This window comes from Oncorhynchus mykiss, chromosome 11, assembly GCF_013265735.2.
Source record: "Oncorhynchus mykiss isolate Arlee chromosome 11, USDA_OmykA_1.1, whole genome shotgun sequence".
Taxonomy (NCBI): domain Eukaryota; kingdom Metazoa; phylum Chordata; class Actinopteri; order Salmoniformes; family Salmonidae; genus Oncorhynchus; species Oncorhynchus mykiss.
Window position 1 is genome coordinate 68770463 of NC_048575.1, and position 18410 is coordinate 68788872.

At 42.9% G+C, this 18410-nt stretch overlaps 1 protein-coding gene across 2 annotated transcripts in view; it reads left to right on the top strand.

Moving 5' to 3' along the window:
• LOC110535101 (protein patched homolog 1) overlaps positions 1 to 18410 on the top strand; it is a 160113-nt gene that overhangs the window by 83242 nt on the left and 58461 nt on the right. For both annotated transcript variants that reach the window (XM_036936202.1, XM_036936201.1), the window contains 4 exons: positions 7075 to 7206; positions 7353 to 7508; positions 10689 to 10787; positions 13336 to 13461. In XM_036936202.1, the coding sequence (XP_036792097.1) occupies positions 7075 to 7206; positions 7353 to 7508; positions 10689 to 10787; positions 13336 to 13461 (513 nt within the window). The remainder of the gene's footprint in view (positions 1 to 7074; positions 7207 to 7352; positions 7509 to 10688; positions 10788 to 13335; positions 13462 to 18410) is intronic.

Sequence of the window (18410 nt, forward strand, 5' to 3'; positions counted from 1 at the left end):
AATGAAATGTTTTGGATGTGGAAGAGAGGGGCATTTGGTGCGTAATTGTCCCGAGAATGAACGCGCTGAGCCTGGTAGTAGCTTTAGTGCGGGTGCAACTAACGTACCACAGCGAAGGGATGAAAATACTACAGGTGTAGGGGAAGAGAGAAGGTGGGCAGATGTGGTTGGAAAAGTAGGAGAGGAAGGCATTGTGGATACGGGGGCAATTGTGGTAGATCAGAACAAAGAGGGAGGGGAAACACTAGGTGAGATTGCGACTGCCGTCGCTGAGGTGGTGCTGGAAAATGAAATTGGAGGTCAAGAGGAGATTGAAATAACGGAAAAAGAAGCGGATGTTTTCAAAATACCGAGGAGTAAAAGGAAGAATTTAAGGGGTGGTGAAGGGTCTAATTCTAAGAGAAAGGTAGAGATGGATAAATCAGGTGAAGATGAACAGGTTGTAGAGATGGGGTTTTCTTCTGGGGAGGATAGCGAGAGTGAGTCATCTGACGCGTCACAACAATATAGTGAGATAGATGGGGTGGAAGGGAGGTATGGGATCGAGAAGATACGTCAATTTCTGAAGTTGACAAAAGGGAAGAAATATATGCAGGATTACAATGTAACTGATTTTTTCCCTGAACGTGAATTGTTTATTGAATCAGCAAAGTTTCTGATGTCAAAAATTACAGGGGGAGGTTTGAAAAGCCCTGAAATTGCTAGACTCAAGAAAGTGGTCACGAGAGTAATAAGTGATGCAAATTCTAAAGAAAATGAAAGAGTTCAGTTGCAGTTTTAACTCTGTAAAGAGATGTGGTGGCTGTATCTTCCTCTGTATTTTTTCTTATCCATGAGCAGTTTTAAGATCTCTTCTTTAAACGTAAATGGGGCAAGAGATGTTAAAAAAAGAGCCATGGTGTATGAGTTAATGAGGGGAAAGGGAAGTGACATAATTTTTCTACAAGAAACGCATAGTAATTTGGAAAATGAAGTTATGTGGCAACAGGAGTGGGGGGGGACAGTGGTGTGTAGTCATAAAAACTCAAAAAGTGGGGGTGTGGTTATCTTGTTCTCAAAAGGGTTTTTGCCTTTGTCATATGAGGTTGAAGAGGTAGTTGAGGGGAGGTTATTAAAAGTTAGAGCAAGGTATGAAAACATCAATATGTGTCTGATAAATGTATATGCCCCAGTGGTGACAGTTGAGAGGGTATGTTTTTTAGAGACATTATCAAATGTCAAATGAGAAATGTAACAAAGAAGATTATTTGTTTATTGCTGGGGATTTTAACTGCACAGTTAGCGATTTAGATAGAAATCACCAAGAACCTCATATAGCCTCAAGGACGTTTTTAAAACGCCTTATTGTAACAAATGAACTGTGTGATATTTGGCGGAGTCAACATGAAGGAACAAGGCAGTACACCTGGGCGCATGTGAGAGAGAACATCATCTCTATGGCCAGGTTAGATAGGTTTTATGTTTTTGAGCATCAATCTCAGGTCTGTAAATCAAGTGTGATAACTCCAGTGGGATTTTCTGATCATTGTTTAATAACAGAGGTGGTGTTCATTAACGATGTAAAACCTAAAAGCGCATATTGGCATTTTAATATAACTTTATTGAGTGATGCTCACTTCAGGAAATGTTTCAGTATTTTTTGGGAGAGGTGGAGGGCTCAAAAGGCCAGTTTTGTATCCCTTCAACAATGGTGGGATATAGGGAAAATACAGATTCAACAATTTTGTAATCAATACACGAGGAATGTCACCAAGGATATCACCAGATCAATGAAAGCCCTAGAGATTGAAATAGTGGAACTCATGACGTTGGTTGAGACCACAGGAGATCGAGGCCATACTCAGGCCCTCAAGAGGAGAAAAGCTGCATTGGCAGATCTGCTGGGTATCAGAGCACAGGGGGCACTGGTGAGAAGTAAATTTCAGGGCATATCTGAAATGGATGCCTCATCCAAATTTTTCTTTGGTTTAGAGAAAAAGAATGGACAAAGAAAAATTATTCATTGTCTCAAATCAGCTGTTGGACAAGAGCTCACTAGCCCTAGTGAAATCAGAAAGAGGGCAGTAGAGTTCTATGCTGAGCTCTACAAGTGTGAGTACAAAGAGGACAAAACAGTGACACAGCAGTTCTTTGATGGGCTCCCAAAGGTGCCTGCAGAAGCTCAGGTTGAGCTTGAGCAACCATTGTCTTAGCAGGATTTATACACTGCATTAAAAGGCATGGAAAATGGAAGGGCACCAGGCATTGATGGGCTTCCCGTTGACTTTTTTAAGTCTTTTTGGGCTATGTTGGGAGAGGATTGGTTAGAAGTAGCTAATGATAGTTTAACTGGAGGGTTACTACCAATAAGCTGCAGAAGGGCTGTCCTCACCCTACTGCCCAAAAAGGGTGACCCGAGGGAGGTGAAGAACTGGAGGCCGGTGGCTTTATTGTGTACTGATTATAAGATATTGTCAAAGGCTTTGTCCAACAGGCTGAGGGAGGTGATGGGGCAAATCATACATACGGATCAGTCCTACTGTGTTCCTGGCAGGCAGATAGGGGATAACATTTCTCTGATTCGTGATTTTTTGGACGTCTCTAGGGCTATTGGGTTGGATGCTGGTCTAATTTCAATTGATCAGGAAAAGGCATTTGACCGAGTTGAACATCAATATTTATGGCACACGTTTGAGGCGTTTGGGTTCAGCTCTGGTTTTATTGCCATGATAAAGGTGATATATGGTGACATTGAAAGTGTATTGAAAGTTAACGGTGGTTTGAGTGCTCCTTTTAAAGTGTGTAGAGGTATTAGGCAGGGATGTTCTATGTCTGGGATGTTATATGCTATTGCTATAGAGCCACTACTAAATAGCATTAGAAGTCGCATTGCAGGGGTGTGCCTTTCAGAGGATATTCCTCCTATTCGTCTTTCAGCCTATGCTGATGATGTAGTTGTGTTAGTGAAAAATCAAGCGGAGGTGGATAGCTTGAGTCTAATGGTTGATCGTTTTAGGGGAATATCCTCTGCAAAGGTAAATTGGGGAAAGAGTTGTGCTTTACAGATTGGAGAATGGTCTGGAGGGATCATGGCTTTGCCAGGGGGGCTAGAATGGTGTAAGGGAGGTTTTAAGTATCTTGGAGTGTATCTAGGAGATGAGGGGACTATGGAAAAAAATTGGAGTGGGGTGGTTGAAATGGTGGAAGGGAGGATGAGGAGATGGCGTTGGTTACTATCTCGTATGTCATATAGAGGGCGCACTATTATAGTTAACATTGTGATTGCCTCTGCACTGTGGCATCGGTTGTCAGTTTTAGAACCACCATCTGGCCTTCTGGCTAAGATACAGGCAATTATTGTGGATTTCTTTTGGGATAAATATCACTGGGTTCCACAAAGTGTTTTGTATTTGTCAAAAGAGGAGGGGGGACAAGGTCTTGTACATCTTGCTAGTAGGGCTGCTGCTTTCCGGTTTCAGTTCATTCAAAGGCTGCTTTATGGACCGGAAAATGTGGTGTGGAGAGGGGTGGCAGGTCTTATATTACAGAGGGTTGGAGGATTAGGTTTAAAGAAGGCTTTATTTCTGGTTGATAGTAGCCAGATTTCTAGGGAGGGAGTACCTCCGTTTTATAGAGGCCTTCTCAGAGTGTGGAGCATAATGAAGGTGTCCAGAAGAACTTCAGCGGAGTCAGTGCATTGGCTGTTGGAGGAACCTCTGGTGTATGGGGCGAGACTGGACTGTACAACTGCAGCTGTTCCACATTTCTCCAAGATTCTGGTGAAGGGGAAAATCATCACCTTAAGACAGTTAATGGCCATGGCTGGGCCCGCCTTAATGGATGGAAGAAGGGTGGCAGAACATTTGGGGATGAGGTCGGAAAGGATTGTCGGACAAATGCTGGGGAGCTGTAGGAAGGCTCTGTCAGCGGAAGAATGGGATATGCTTAGTAGCCACAAGAAGAAGGTGCAAGATGAAGACGTCTCATTTCCAAAACTAGGGATTACACCAAATATCCCAGAGTCAGAAAGAAAGGCGTTATTGCTGGATTTGAGAGGGTTGGAGGAGGTGGGTTTGGATGAGGTGAATGGGAAGGAATTGTATAGGGGGTGTGTCAAGGTGTTGAATAAAGATAAATTGAAAAATAGAAAAGATACTCCATGGAGGGTAAAATTGGGCATTGATGACAAGGTAAAGCCAGCATGGAGAGCACTGTACAAACCACCGTTACAAAAGGGTACTGGTGATATGCAATGGAGGGTTTTACATGGCATCATTGCAGTTAATGCTTTTGTATCTGTTATTAACTCAGATGTTAGAGATGGATGTCCTTTTTGTAATATAAGAGAAACCATTTTTCACTGTTTTATGGAGTGTGAGAGGATAAAACCGCTATTGGAAATGTTGGAATCTTTGTTTAAAGCTGTAGGGGAGTTTTTCAATAACACTGTTTTTATTTTGGGGTTTCAATATAGTAAACAACAGAAAAGAAAATGTCAAATGTTAAATTTTATTTTGGGACAAGCTAAGATGTCAATTTTTCTGAGTAGGAAACATAAGATAGAAACGGGATATGGGCAGGATGTAAGATGTGTTTTTAAAGGTTTAGTGAAAGCAAGAATAAAAGTAGATTTTGAGTTCTTTTCAGCTGTAAAAGATCTCCTATTATTTGAGGAGAAGTGGGCTTACGAAGGAGCACTTTGTTTTGTAGAGGAGGGGAAATTATTTTTTGCTGCTGAAATAAGTTGAATGTATATGTTATGTATTTATTTTTGTTTAGGAATTACATTTTGTTTTTTCATTTCTGAAAAGGCAGTGTGTCATTATTTATGTTAACACTTGAGTAAAAAATAAAGGTTTTATAAAAACTCAACTCTCTCTCTCTCTCTCTCTCTCAATTCAATTCAAGGGTCTTTATTGGCATGGGAAACATGTGTTAACATTGCCAACGCAAGTGAAATAGATAATATACAAAAGTGTAATAAACAATAAAAATTAACAGTAAACATTACACATACAGAAGTTTCAAAGCAATAAAGACATTACAAATGTCATATTATATATATATATATATATATATATATATATATATATATATATATATATATATATATATATATATACAGTGTTGTAACAATGTACAAATGGTTAAAGTACACAAGGGAAAATACATAAGCATAAATATGGGTTGTATTTACAATGGTGTTTGTTCTTCACTGGTTGCACTTTTCTTGTGGCAACAGGTCACAAATCTTGCTGCTGTGATGGCACACTGTGGAATTTCACCCAGTAGATATGGGAGTTTATCAAAATTGGATTTTATTTTCCAATTCTTCGTGGATCTGTGCAATCTGAGGGAAATATGTCTCTCTAATATGGTCATACATTGGGCAGGAGGTTAGGAAGTGCAGCTCAGTTTCCAACTCATTTTGTGGGCAGTGAGCACATAGCCTGTCTTCTCTTGAGAGCCATGTCTGTCTACGGCGGCCTTTCTCAATAGCAAGGCTATGCTCATTAAGTCTGTACATAGTCAAAGCTTTCCTTAAGTTTGGGTCAGTCACAGTGGTCAGGTATTCTGCCACTGTGTACTCTCTGTTTAGGGCCAAATAGCATTCTAGTTCGCTCTGTTTTTTTGTTAATTCTTTCCAATGTGTCAAGTCATTTTATTTTTTTTTTCATGATTTGGTTGTGTCTAATTGTGCTGCTGTCCTGGGGCTCTGTAGGGTGTGTTTGTGTTTGTGAACAGAGCCCGAGGACCAGCTTGCTTAGGGGACTCTTCTCCAGGTTCATCTCTCTGTATGTGATGGCTTTGTTATGGAAGGTTTGGGAATCGCTTCCTTTTAGGTGGTTGTAGAATTTAACGGCTCTTTTCTGGATTTTGATAATTATTGGGTATCGGCCTAATTCTGCTCTGCATACATTATTTGGTGTTCTACGTTGTACACGGAGGATATTTTTGCAGAATTCTGCATGCAGAGTCTCAATTTGGTGTTTGTCCCATTTTGTGAAGTCTTGGTTGGTGAGCAGACCCCAGACCTCACAACCATAAAGGGCAATGGGCTCTTTGAGTGATTCAAGTATTTTTAGCCATATCCTAATTGGTATGTTGAAATTTATGTTCCTTTTGATGGCATAGAATGCCCTTCTTGCCTTGTCTCTCAGATCGTTCACAGCTTTGTGGAAGTTACCTGTGGCGCTGATGTTTAGGCCAAGGTATGTATAGTTTTTGTGTGCTCTAGGGCAACAGTGTCTAGATGGAATTTGTATTTGTGGTCCTGGTGAATGGACCTTTTTTGGAACACCATTATTTTGGTCTTACTGAGATTTACTGTCAGGGCCCAGGTCTGACAGAATCTTTGCAGAAGATCTAGGTGCTGCTGTATGCCCTCCTTGGTTGGTGACAGAAGCACCAGATCATCAGCAAACAGTAGACATTTGACTTCGGATTCTAGTAGGGTGAGGCCGGGTGCTGCAGACCTTTCTAGTGCCCGCCCCAATTCGTTGATATATATGTTGAAGAGGGTGGGGCTTAAGCTACATCCCTGACTCACCCCACGACCCTGTGTGAAGAAATGTGTGTGTTTTTTGCCAATTTTAAACGCACACTTGTGGTTTGTGTACATGGAATTTATAATGTCGTATGAGTTTCAGTATAGCCAATTGGAATTTGTTGTCTGTATATTTGATCATTTCATTAAGGATACCACCAACACCACAGGCCTTTTTGGGTTGGAGGGTTTTTATTTTGTCCTGTAACTCATTCAAGGTAATTGGAGAATCCAGTGGGTTCTGGTAGTCTTTAATAGTTGATTCTAAGATTTGTATTTGATCATGTATATGTTTTTGCTCTTTATTCTTTATTATAGAGCCAAAAAGATTGGAGAAGTGGTTTATCCATACATCTTCATTTTGGATATATAATTCTTTGTGTTGTTGTTTGTTTAGTGTTTTCCAATTTTCCCAGAAGTGGTTAGAGTCTATGGATTCTTCAATGACATTCTCTCTCTCTCTCTCTCTCTCTCTCTCTCTCTCTCTCTCTCTCTCTCTCTCTCTCTCTCTCTCTCTCTCTCTCTCTCTCTCCCTCCCCCCCCCCCAGGTGGTAAAACAGAGTGTAGCAGCCAACTCGTCTCAGAAGGTGTTGACGTTTACCACCACCACTCTGGAAGACATCCTCAAGTCTTTCTCTGATGTCAGCATCATACGAGTGGCCAGCGGCTACCTGCTCATGGTGAGACTGACAACACACACCTGGGGCTCAACACACTTAATCAACTATACCTCTGTGTGTGTGTGTGTGTGGCAAGTGTGTGTGTGTGCAAGTGTGTGTGTAAGCATGTGTGTGTGAGCATTAACATGCTCTCTCTCTCTGTGTAGTTGGCCTATGCCTGTCTGACCATGCTACGCTGGGACTGTGCTAAGTCTCAGGGAGCTGTTGGACTGGCTGGTGTCCTCTTGGTGGCGCTGTCTGTGGCTGCAGGCCTGGGGCTCTGCTCTCTGCTGGGCATATCTTTCAACGCTGCCACCACACAGGTAGCTCACACACACAGGCTAACGCACCCACACAACATACAACACATACAACACAAACACCCACAACACACACACACAGGTGACATACACTACCTTTGGGGTCACTTAGAAATGTCCCTGTTTTCCACGAAAACATACATGAAATGAGGTGCAAAATGAATTGGAAATATAGTCAAGACGTTGACAAGGTTATAATGATTTTTAATATAAATAATTATTGTGTCCTTAAAACTTTGCTTTTGTCAAAGAATCCTCCATTTGCAATATTTACAGCCTTGCAGACCTTTAGCATTCTAGTTGTCAATTTGTTGAGGTAATCTGAAGAGGTTTCACCCCATGCTTCCTGAAGCACAAGTTGGATTGGCTTGATGGGCACTTCTTACATACCAAATGGTCAAGATGCTCCCACAACAGCTCAATAGGGTTGAGATCCAGTGACTCTGCTGGCCACTCCAATATAGACAGAATACCAGCTGACTGCTCCTTCCCTAAATAGTTATTGCATAGCTTGGAGCTGTGCTCTGGGTCATTGTCCTGTTGTAAGAGGAAATTGTCTCCAATTAAGCACTGTCCACAGGGTATGGCATGGTGTTGCAAAATGAGGTGATAGCCTTCCTTCTTCAAGATCCCTTTTAACATGTACAAATCTCCCACTCTACCAGCACCAAAGCACCCCAGACCATCACATTGCCTCCACCATGCTTGACAGATGGCCTTAAGCACTCCTCCAGCATCTTTTAAATTTTTTCTGCGTCTCATGAATGTTCTTCTTTGTGATCCGAACACCTCAAACTTAGATTCGTCTGTCCATAACACTTGTTTCCAATCTTCCTCTGTCCAGTGTCTGTGTTCTTTTGCCCATCTTATTTTTGTATTTTTATTGGCCAGTCTGAGATATTGCTTTTTCTTTGTAACTCTGCCTAGAAGACCAGCATCCTGGAGTCGCCCCTTCACTGTTGACGCTGAGACTGGTGTTTTGTGGGTACTATTTAATGGAGCTGCCAGTTGAGGACTTGTGAGGCGTCTATTTCTCAAACTAGACACTCTAATGTACTTTTCTTCTTGCTCAGTTGTACACCGGGGCCTCCCACTCCTCTTTCTATTCTGGTTAGAGCCAGTTTGTGCTGTTCTGTGAAGGGAGTAGTACAGTTGTGGCCAAAAGTTTTGAGAATAACACAAATATTAATTTTCACATAGTTTGCTGCTTCAGTGTCTTTAGATATTTTTGTCAGATGTTACTATGGAATACTGAAGTATAATTACAAGCATTTCATAAGTGTCAAAGGCCTTTATTGACAATTACATGAAGTTGATGCAAAGAGTCAATATTTGCAAAGTCAATATCCGCCCTGGCATGCTGTCAATTAACTTCTGGGCCACATCCTGCCTGACTGATGGCAGCCCATTCTTGCATAATCAATGCTTGGAGTTTGTCAGAATTTGTTGGTTTTTGTTTGTCCACCCGCCTCTTGAGGATTGACCACAAGTTCTCAATTGGATTAAGGTCTGGGGAGTTTCCTGGCCATGGACCCAAAATATCGATGTTTTGTTCCCCAAGCCACTTAGTTATCACTTTTGCCTTATGGCAAGGTGCCATCATGCTGGAAAAGACAATGTTCGTCACCAAACTGTTCCTGGATGGTTGGGAGAAGTTGCATTCGAGAGGATGTGTTGGTACCATTCTTTATTCATGGCTGTGTTCGTAGGCAAAATTGTGAGTGAGCCCAATCTCTTGGCTGAGAAGCAACCCCACACATGAATGGTCTCAGGATGCTTTACTGTTGGCATGACACAGGACTGATGGTAGCGCTCACCTTGTCTTCTCCGGACAAGCTTTTTTCCGGATGTCCCAAACAATCGGAAAGGGGATTCATCAGAGAAAATGACTTTACCCCAGTCCTCAGCAGTCCAATCCCTGTATCTTTTGCAGAATATCAGTCTGTCCCTGATGTTTTTCCTGGAGAGAAGTGGCTTCTTTGCTGCCCTTCTTGACACCAGGCCATCCTCCAAAAGTCTTTGCCTCACTGTGCATGCAGATGCACTCACACCTGCCTGCTGCCATTCCTGAGCAAGTTCTGTACTGGTGGTGCCCCGATCCCGCAGCTGAATCAATTTTAGGAGATGGTCCTGGCTCTTGCTGGAATTTCTTGGGTGCCCTGAAGCCTTCTTCACAACAATTGAACCGCTCTCCTTGAAGTTATTGATGATACGATAAATGGTTGATTTAGGTGCACTATTAATGGCAGTAATATCCTTGCCTCTGAAGCTCGTTTTGTGCAAGCAATAATGACGGCACGTGTTTCCTTGCAGGTAACCATGGTTGACAGAGGAAGAACAATGATTCCATGCACCACCCTCCTTTTGAAGCTTCCAGTCTGTTATTTGAACTCAATCAGCATGACAGAGTGATCTCCAGCCTTGTCCTCATCAACACTCACACCTGTGTTAACTAGAGAATCACTGACATGATGTCAGCTGGTCCTTTTGTGGCAGGGCTGAAATGCAGTGGACATTAATTTGGGGGATTCGTTAATTTTCATGGCAAAGAGGGACTTGGCAATTAATTGCAATTCATCTGATAGCTCTTCATAACAATCTGGAGTATATACAAATTGCCATCATACAAACTGAGGCAGCAGACTTTGTGAAAATTAATATTAGTGTCATTCTCAAAACTTTTGGCCACGACTGTACACAGCGTTGTACGAGATCTTCAGTTTCTTGGCACTTTCTCAAATGGAATAGCCTTAATTTCTTAGAACAAGAACATACCGACGAGTTTCAGAAGGCCATTTTGCGCCTGTAATCGAACCCACAAATGCCGATGCTCCAGATACTCAACTAGTCTAAAGAAGGCTAGTTTTATTGCTTCTTTAGTTTCAGTACGCCTATGTAGATATTCCATTAAAAAATCTACGGTTTCTAGCTACAATAGTAATTTACAACATTAACAATGTCTACACATATTTCTGATCAATTTGATGTAATTTTAATGGACAAAAAAATGATATTTCTAAAAGAATGATATTTCTAAACGACCCCAAACTTTTGATGTGTTACCTACACTACCGTTCAATCAGGCGAAGGTTACAAACTCTGCCTCCTGCACATACTGTATTTCAGACTTCGGTAACACATCACACACACAGACTGACTAACTGGTGTGCATGTGTGTTTCAGGTGCTTCCGTTCCTGGCACTAGGTGTAGGTGTGGATGATGTGTTTCTCCTGGCCCATGCCTTCAGTGAGACGGGACAGAACAAGAGGATCCCATTTGAGGTGAGACACAACAACAACACTATGCTTCCACACCACACTGATCACTGTGGGCATGGCTTCGTCAACCCCTGCCTGCAGGGACTAGTCTGAGAGCTAATCTGCGACCAGTTTTGCCTTATTTAAAGCATAATGAATATGATTGTATAAACAGGGGGAACCTGATTCTAGATCAGCATTCTAAGACACTTTTTTAGATATGGGCTCTGGGGAAGATTGAAAATAAACCTTTCCATCCCCTTCCCTCTCTCCCTCTCTCTGTCTCCCCCTCCTCTTATCCCTCACCTAGACGAATGTGTCTGAGCCTGTCTGTGCCTGTGATGCAACATCAGACGCACACACACGCACAATAATACACACACACATACACACACACAGCCAGATATTCAAATGTCTATAGGAGCGTACTTTGTATACACTAATGCATAGGATGTGGGCTCTTGAGGTCTGGGGTACTAAAACGGTTTGTAGAGTGTGTGTGTGTGTTCCTGCGTGTGTGTGTGCCTGCGTGTGTGTGTGTGTGCCTGCGTGTGCCTGCGTGTTCCTGCATGTTTGTGTGTGTGTGTGTGTGTGTGTTTCTGTGTAGAAGGGGAAACACAGACACGTATTTACTTGTTTTTATTTTTTTTTCTGATCTCTTTCCTCTCTCCCTAGATGAACAGTAAACAGAGATGAACCTGATCTCTTTCCTCTCTCCCCAGATGAACAGTAAACAGAGATTAACCTGATCTCTTTCCTCTCTCCCCAGATGAACAGTAAACAGAGATTAACCTGACCTCTTTCCTCTCTCCCCAGATGAACAGTAAACAGAGATGAACCTGATCTCTTTCCTCTCTCCCCAGTTGAACAGTAAACAGAGATAAACCTGATCTCTTTCCTCTCTCCCCAGATGAACAGTAAACAGAGATGAACCTGATCTCTTTCCTCTCTCCCCAGATGAACAGTAAACGGAGATGAACCTGATCTCTTTCCTCTCTCCCCAGATGAACAGTAAACAGAGATGAACCTGATCTCTTTCCTCTCTCCCCAGGTGAACAGTAAACAGAGATGAACCTGATCTCTTTCCTCTCTCCCCAGATGAACAGTAAACAGAGATGAACCTGATCTCTTTCCTCTCTCCCCAGGTGAACAGTAAACAGAGATGAACCTGATCTCTTTCCTCTCTCCCCAGGTGAACAGTAAACAGAGATGAACCTGATCTCTTTCCTCTCTCCCCAGATGAACAGTAAACAGAGATGAACCTGATCTCTTTCCTCTATCCCCAGATGAACAGTAAACAGAGATGAACCTGATCTCTTTCCTCTATCCCCAGATGAACAGTAAACAGAGATGAACCTGATCTCTTTCCTCTCTCCCCAGATGAACAGTAAACAGAGATGAACCTGATCTCTTTCCTCTCTCCCCAGATGAACAGTAAACAGAGATGAACCTGATCTCTTCTGTCTGACACGTCCTCAACACTCCACACGCGCTAGCGTTGGGGGACGTCAACCTTTGACCTGTCATGATGATGTACTCATGAAACATTGTGATATATGATAGCCCTCTATTGGCTCCAATATATATTTTTCATTTTGCGCTGCTTTGGTGGAATTGTCTGTTCTGTCTATCTTAAATTCCTCTTGCGTTCTGCATATAACATATTTATTGAAATAGGCTATAGCAAACAGTAGGGATAGGCCAGTTACTTGGAATGCCACCCACGTGGTATTTACTGTGTGGCACCAGCCATGTACCAAATAGCCTAAACCATCGTCTATCACATCACGATGTCATCACCGTCAAAAGGCTGGCTGTCTATCATCGTCCATAATCGTCACCCAACCCTAACAAACATAGTGTGAGTGTGTTTCTGCGTAGCCCCATTCGGGGCAGATAGGGCTAAGACGGGATGAACTGTGTTTTGTGCGTGCAGAACTTTAGTGAGATGTGTGTGAGCATCGTGTTTTTGATCTTAGCGTGCGTATAATAACTGTTAACCCAGAAGTCAAATCTTGCGTGATTAACTACTGTGTTCATACATGTTAAAAATTAAAGTCTCCACCCTCGCAAAAGGAAACTCTCAACCAAAGAGTGGGTAGAAAGTTGTTTTCTTTCCTCTAAAAAGCCACACAAGCTGCATGCAGTCTTTGTACTCATGAGCTTAGTAAGGTGTCATGGAGAGATAAGAGCAATGTATTCCATTCCTAAACACAACCCTACGAAACACCTGAGGCAGACACCTGTCATATATCTTAATCCAATCAAACACTTGCCTTAAGATCAAGTTGGAAGTTGGAACATACTAAGATGTTTTGCAGCTGTTGATATCTCCCTCCGAATGCTCTGCAATATATTTTATTATCATATCATTGGCGTCATGATGTATCTCCTCTTGCAATGTGTTGTGTTTTGTAGCCCTCAATCTGAACAGGTTGAAATTCTAAGGGATTTCTCTGTCTTTATCTCTCTTTGTCTTTATCTCTCTTTGTCTTTATCTCTCTCTCTCTCTCTCTCTCTCTCTCTCTCTCTCTCTCTCTCTCTCTCTCTCTCTCTCTCTCTCTGTGTGTAGGACCGTACAGGGGAGTGTTTGAAGAGGACAGGGGCTAGTGTAGCTCTCACCTCCATCAGTAACGTCACTGCTTTCTTCATGGCAGCTCTCATCCCTATACCTGCCCTACGAGCCTTCTCTCTGCAGGTACCTGTGTGTGTGTGTGGTTGTGCTGCAGATGTGTGTGTGTGGTTGTGCTTGTGGTTGTGCTGCAGGTGTGTGTGTGGTTGTGCTTGTGGTTGTGTTGCAGGTGTGTGTGTGTGGTTGTGCTCATGGTTGTGTTGCAGGTGTGTGTGTGTGTGGTTGTGCTCATGGTTGTGTTGCAGGTGTGTGTGCGTGCTTGTGCTCGTGGCTGTGTTGCAGGTGTGTGTGTGTGGTTGTGCTCATGGCTGTGTTGCAGGTGTGTGTGTGTGGTTGTGCTCGTGGTTGTGTTGCAGGTGTGTGTGTGTGTGGTTGTGCTCGTGGCTGTGTTGCAGGTGTGTGTGTGTGGTTGTGCTCGTGGTTGTGTTGCAGGTGTGTGTGTGTGGTTATGTTGCAGGTGTGTGTGTGTGGTTGTGTTGCAGGTGTGTGTGTGTGTGTGTGGTTGTGTTGCAGGTGTGTGTGTGTGGTTGTGTTGCAGGTGTGTGTGTGGTTGTGTTGCAGGTGTGTGTGTGGTTGTGTTGCAGGTGTGTGTGTGTGTGTGTGTGGTTGTGTCGCACGTGTGTGTGTGGTTGTGTTGCAGGTGTGTGTGTGTGTGTGTGTGGTTGTGTTGCACGTGTGTGTGTGTGTGTGTGTGTGTGTGTGTGTGTGTGTGTGTGTGGTTGTGTTGCAGGTGTGTGTGTGTGGTTGTGCTCATGGTTGTGTTGCAGGTGTGTGTGTGTGTGTGGTTGTGCTCATGGTTGTGTTGCAGGTGTGTGTGTGGTTGTGATGCAGGTGTGTGTGTGGTTGTGCTCATGGTTGTGTTGCAGGTGTGTGTGTGTGCTTGTGCTCGTGGTTGTGTTGCAGGTGTGTGTGCGTGCTTGTGCTCGTGGTTGTGTTGCAGGTGTGTGTGTGTGGTTGTGCTCATGGTTGTGTTGCAGGTGTGTGTGTGTGTGGTTGTGTTGCAGGTGTGTGTGTGTGGTTGTGTTGCAGGTGTGTGTGTGTGTGTGGTTGTGTTGCAGGTGTGTGTGTGTGGTTGTGTTGCAGGTGTGTGTGTGGTTGTGTTGCAGGTGTGTGTGTGTGTGTGGTTGTGTTGCAGGTGTGTGTGTGTGTGTGGTTGTGTTGCAGGTGTGTGTGTGTGGTTGTGTTGCACGTGTGTGTGTGTGTGTGTGTGGTTGTGTTGCAGGTGTGTGTGTGTGTGTGTTGTTGTGTTGCACGTGTGTGTGTGTGTGTGTGGTTGTGTTGCAGGTGTGTGTGCGTGCTTGTGCTCGTGGTTGTGTTGCAGTTGTGTGTGTGTGGTTGTGCTCGTGGTTGTGTTGCAGGTGTGTGTGTGTGCTTGTGTTGCAGGTGTGTGTATGTGTGGTTGTGTTGCAGGTGTGTGTGTGTGTGTGTGTGTGTGTGTGTGTGTGTGTGTGGTTGTGTTGCACGTGTGTGTGTGTGTGTGTGGTTGTGTTGCAGGTGTGTGTGTGTGTGTGTGTGTGGTTGTGTTGCAGGTGTGTGTGTGTGTGTGTGTGTTTGTCAGGAGCTTTTTATTGACTTCATTCATCAAACTGAAACTTAGACCTTTTTCGTGGCCTGATTGGTGATGGGCCCAATATCTGTCCACCGGACCCAATCCTCTTCCTGGGGTCCAGCACAATGACGGCAGTTTATACTATTTTAAAAACATTACAATACATTCACAGATTTCACTGTGTGCCCTCAGGCCCCTACTCCACCACTACCACATATCTACAGTACTAAATCCATGTGTACGTGTGTGTATAGTGCGTATGTTATTGTGTGTGTACGTGTGTGTATAGTGCATATGTTATCATGTGTGTGTGTGTGTGTATGCTTGTCTGTGCCTGTATTTGTGTTGCTTCACAGTCCTCGCTGTTGCATAAGGTGTTTTTTTCTGTTTTTTAAATCTAATTTTACTGCTGGCATCAGTAACTTGATGTGGAATAGAGTTCCATGTAGTCATGGCTCTATGTAGTACTGTGAGGCTCCCATAGTCTGTTCTGGACTTGGGGACTGTGAAGAGACCTCTTGTGGCATGTCTTGTGGGGTATGCATGAGTGTCCAAGCTGTGCACCAGTAGTTCAAACAGACAGTTCGGTGCATTCAACATGTCAATACCTCTCATAAACACAAGTAATGATGAAGTCAATCTCTCCTCCATGTTGAGTCAAGAGATTGACATGCATATTATAAAAATGATCTCTCTGTGTACATCCAATGGCCAGTCGTGCTCTGTTCTGAGCCAATTGCAAAGTCCCTTTTTGTGGCACCTGACCACACGACTGAACAGTTGTCCAGCTGCGACAAAACTAGGGCCTGTAGGACCTGCCTTGTTGATAGTGTTGGTAACCTGTTATGGCTAGGGGATCCGCTAGGGGTTCCCCTCGACAACATCCGCTGAAGTGGCAGAGCGCGAAATTCATTCAAAAAATATATATTTAACTTTCATACATTCACAAGTGCATACACCAAATTAAAGCTTAACTTCTTGTTAAGAAGGCAGATCAGAGCTTTATTATGGACAGACCTCTCCCCATTTTAGATACTATTGTATCAACATGTTTTTGACCATGACAGTTTTTAATCCAGGTTTAATCCCAGCAGTTTAGTCATCTGGACTTGCTCAATTTCCACATTATTTATTACAAGATTTAGTTGGGTTTAGTGAAATATTTGTCACAAATTCAATGCTTTTAGTTTTATAAATATTTAGGAGTAACTTCTTCCTTGCCACCCACTCTTGAACCAAGTGCAACTCTTTGTTAAATGTTGCGGTCATTTCAGTCGCTGTAGTAGCTGACGTGTATAGTGTTCAGTCATTTGCATACATAGACACACTGGCTTTACTCAAAGCCTGTGGCATGTCATTAGTAAAGATTGAAAAATGTAATGGGCCAAGACAGCTGCCCTGGGGAATTCCTAATTCTACCTGGATTATGTTGGAGAGGGTGTTCTTTAATGGAATCCTCTCCAACATAATCCAGGTAGCGAGGTGGTTAAAGGGGCAATCTGCAGTTGTTACATACATTTTTGGAATTATAAATCTATTATATGTACAGTGGGGCAAAAAAGTATTTAGTCAGCCACCAATTGTTTAAGTTATCCCCCTTAAAAAGATGAGAGAGGACTGTAATTTTCATCATAGGTACATTTCAACTATGACAGACAAAATGAGAAAAAAAATCCAGAAAATCACATTGTAGAATTTTTAATGAATTTATTTGCAAATTATGGTGGAAAAAAAGTATTTGGTCAATAACAAAAGTTTCTCAATACTTTGTTATATACCCTTTGTTGGGAATGACAGAGGTCAAACATTTTCTGTAAGTCTTCACAAGGTTTTCACACACTGTTGCTGGTATTTTGGCCCATTCCTCCATGCAGATCTCCTCTAGAGCAGTGATGTTTTGGGGCTGTTGCTGGGCAACATGGACTTTCAACTCCCTCCAAAGATTTTCTATGGGGTTGAGATCTGGAGACTGGCTAGGCCACTCCATGACCTTGAAATGCTTCTTACGAAGCCACTCCTTCGTTGCCCAGGCGGTGTGTTTGGGATCATTGTCATGCTGAAAGACCCAGCCACGTTTCATCTTCAATGCCCTTGCTGATGGAAGGAGGTTTTCACTCAAAATCTCACGATACATGGCCCCATTAATTCTTTCCTTTACACTGATCAGTCGTCCTGGTCCCTTTGCAGAAAAACAGCCCCAAAGCATGATATTTCCACCCCCATGCTTCACAGTAGGTATGGTGTTCTTTGGATGCAACTCAGCATTCTTTGTCCTCCAAACACGACGAGTTGAGTTTTTTCCAAAAAGTTATATTTTGGTTTCATCTGACCATATGACATTCTCCCAATTTTCTTCTGGATCATCCAAATGCTCTCTAGCAAACTTTAGACGGGCCTGGACATGTATTTGCTTAAGCAGGGGGACACGTCTGGCACTGCAGGATTTGAGTCCCTGGCGGCGTAGTGTGTTACTGATGGTAGGCTTTGTTACTTTGGTCCCAGCTCTTTGCAGATCATTCACTAGGTCCTCCCGTGTGGTTCTGGGATTTTTGCTCACCGTTCTTGTGATCATTTTGACCCCACAGGGTGAGATCTTGCGTGGAGCCCCAGATCGAGGGAGATTATCAGTGGTCTTGTATGTCTTCCATTTCCTAATAATTGCTCCCACAGTTGATTTCTTCAAACCAAGCTGCTTACCTATTGCAGATTCAGTCTTCCCAGCCTGGTGCAGGTCTACAATTTTGTTTCTGGTGTCCTTTGACAGCTCTTTGGTCTTGGCCATAGTGGAGTTTGGAGTGTGACTGTTTGAGGTTGTGGACAGGTGTCTTTTATACTGATAACAAGTTAAAACAGGTGCCATTAATACAGGTAACGAGTGGAGGACAGAGGAGCCTCTTAAAGAAGAAGTTACAGGTCTGTGAGAGCCAGAAATCTTGCTTGTTTGTAGGTGACCAAATACTTATTTTCCACCATACTTTGCAAATAAATTCATAAAAAATCCTACAATGTGATTTTCTGGAGAAAAAAAATCTCATTTTGTCTGTCATAGTTGAAGTGTACCTATGATGAAAATTACAGGCCTCTCTCATCTTTTGAAGTGGGAGAACTTGCACAATTGGTGGCTGACTAAATACTTTTTTGCCCCACTGTATATGAAAAATATAATTTAGATCATGAGTTTAGTTCAGCTGTCGTACCCTATCAGAACCCACAATACAATCTTATTTTACTTCAATGTTTGTAAACAATGTACATGTAAACAAACACTGTATAGCCTCAAAACATGGTCAAAACTATAATTGTTTTATATTGGATGGTCAGTCCTTGCATCCATAGCTCTTTCTATGCATTTGAGAGTGGTTACATTCCTCCAGTCCCATCCCTCAGCTTTTTACTGAAACAGTGGCAGGGGGGCTTTAACTTCGTTATGGTTGTTTGTTATGGAGGGGGGGGGGGGGTTCTGATT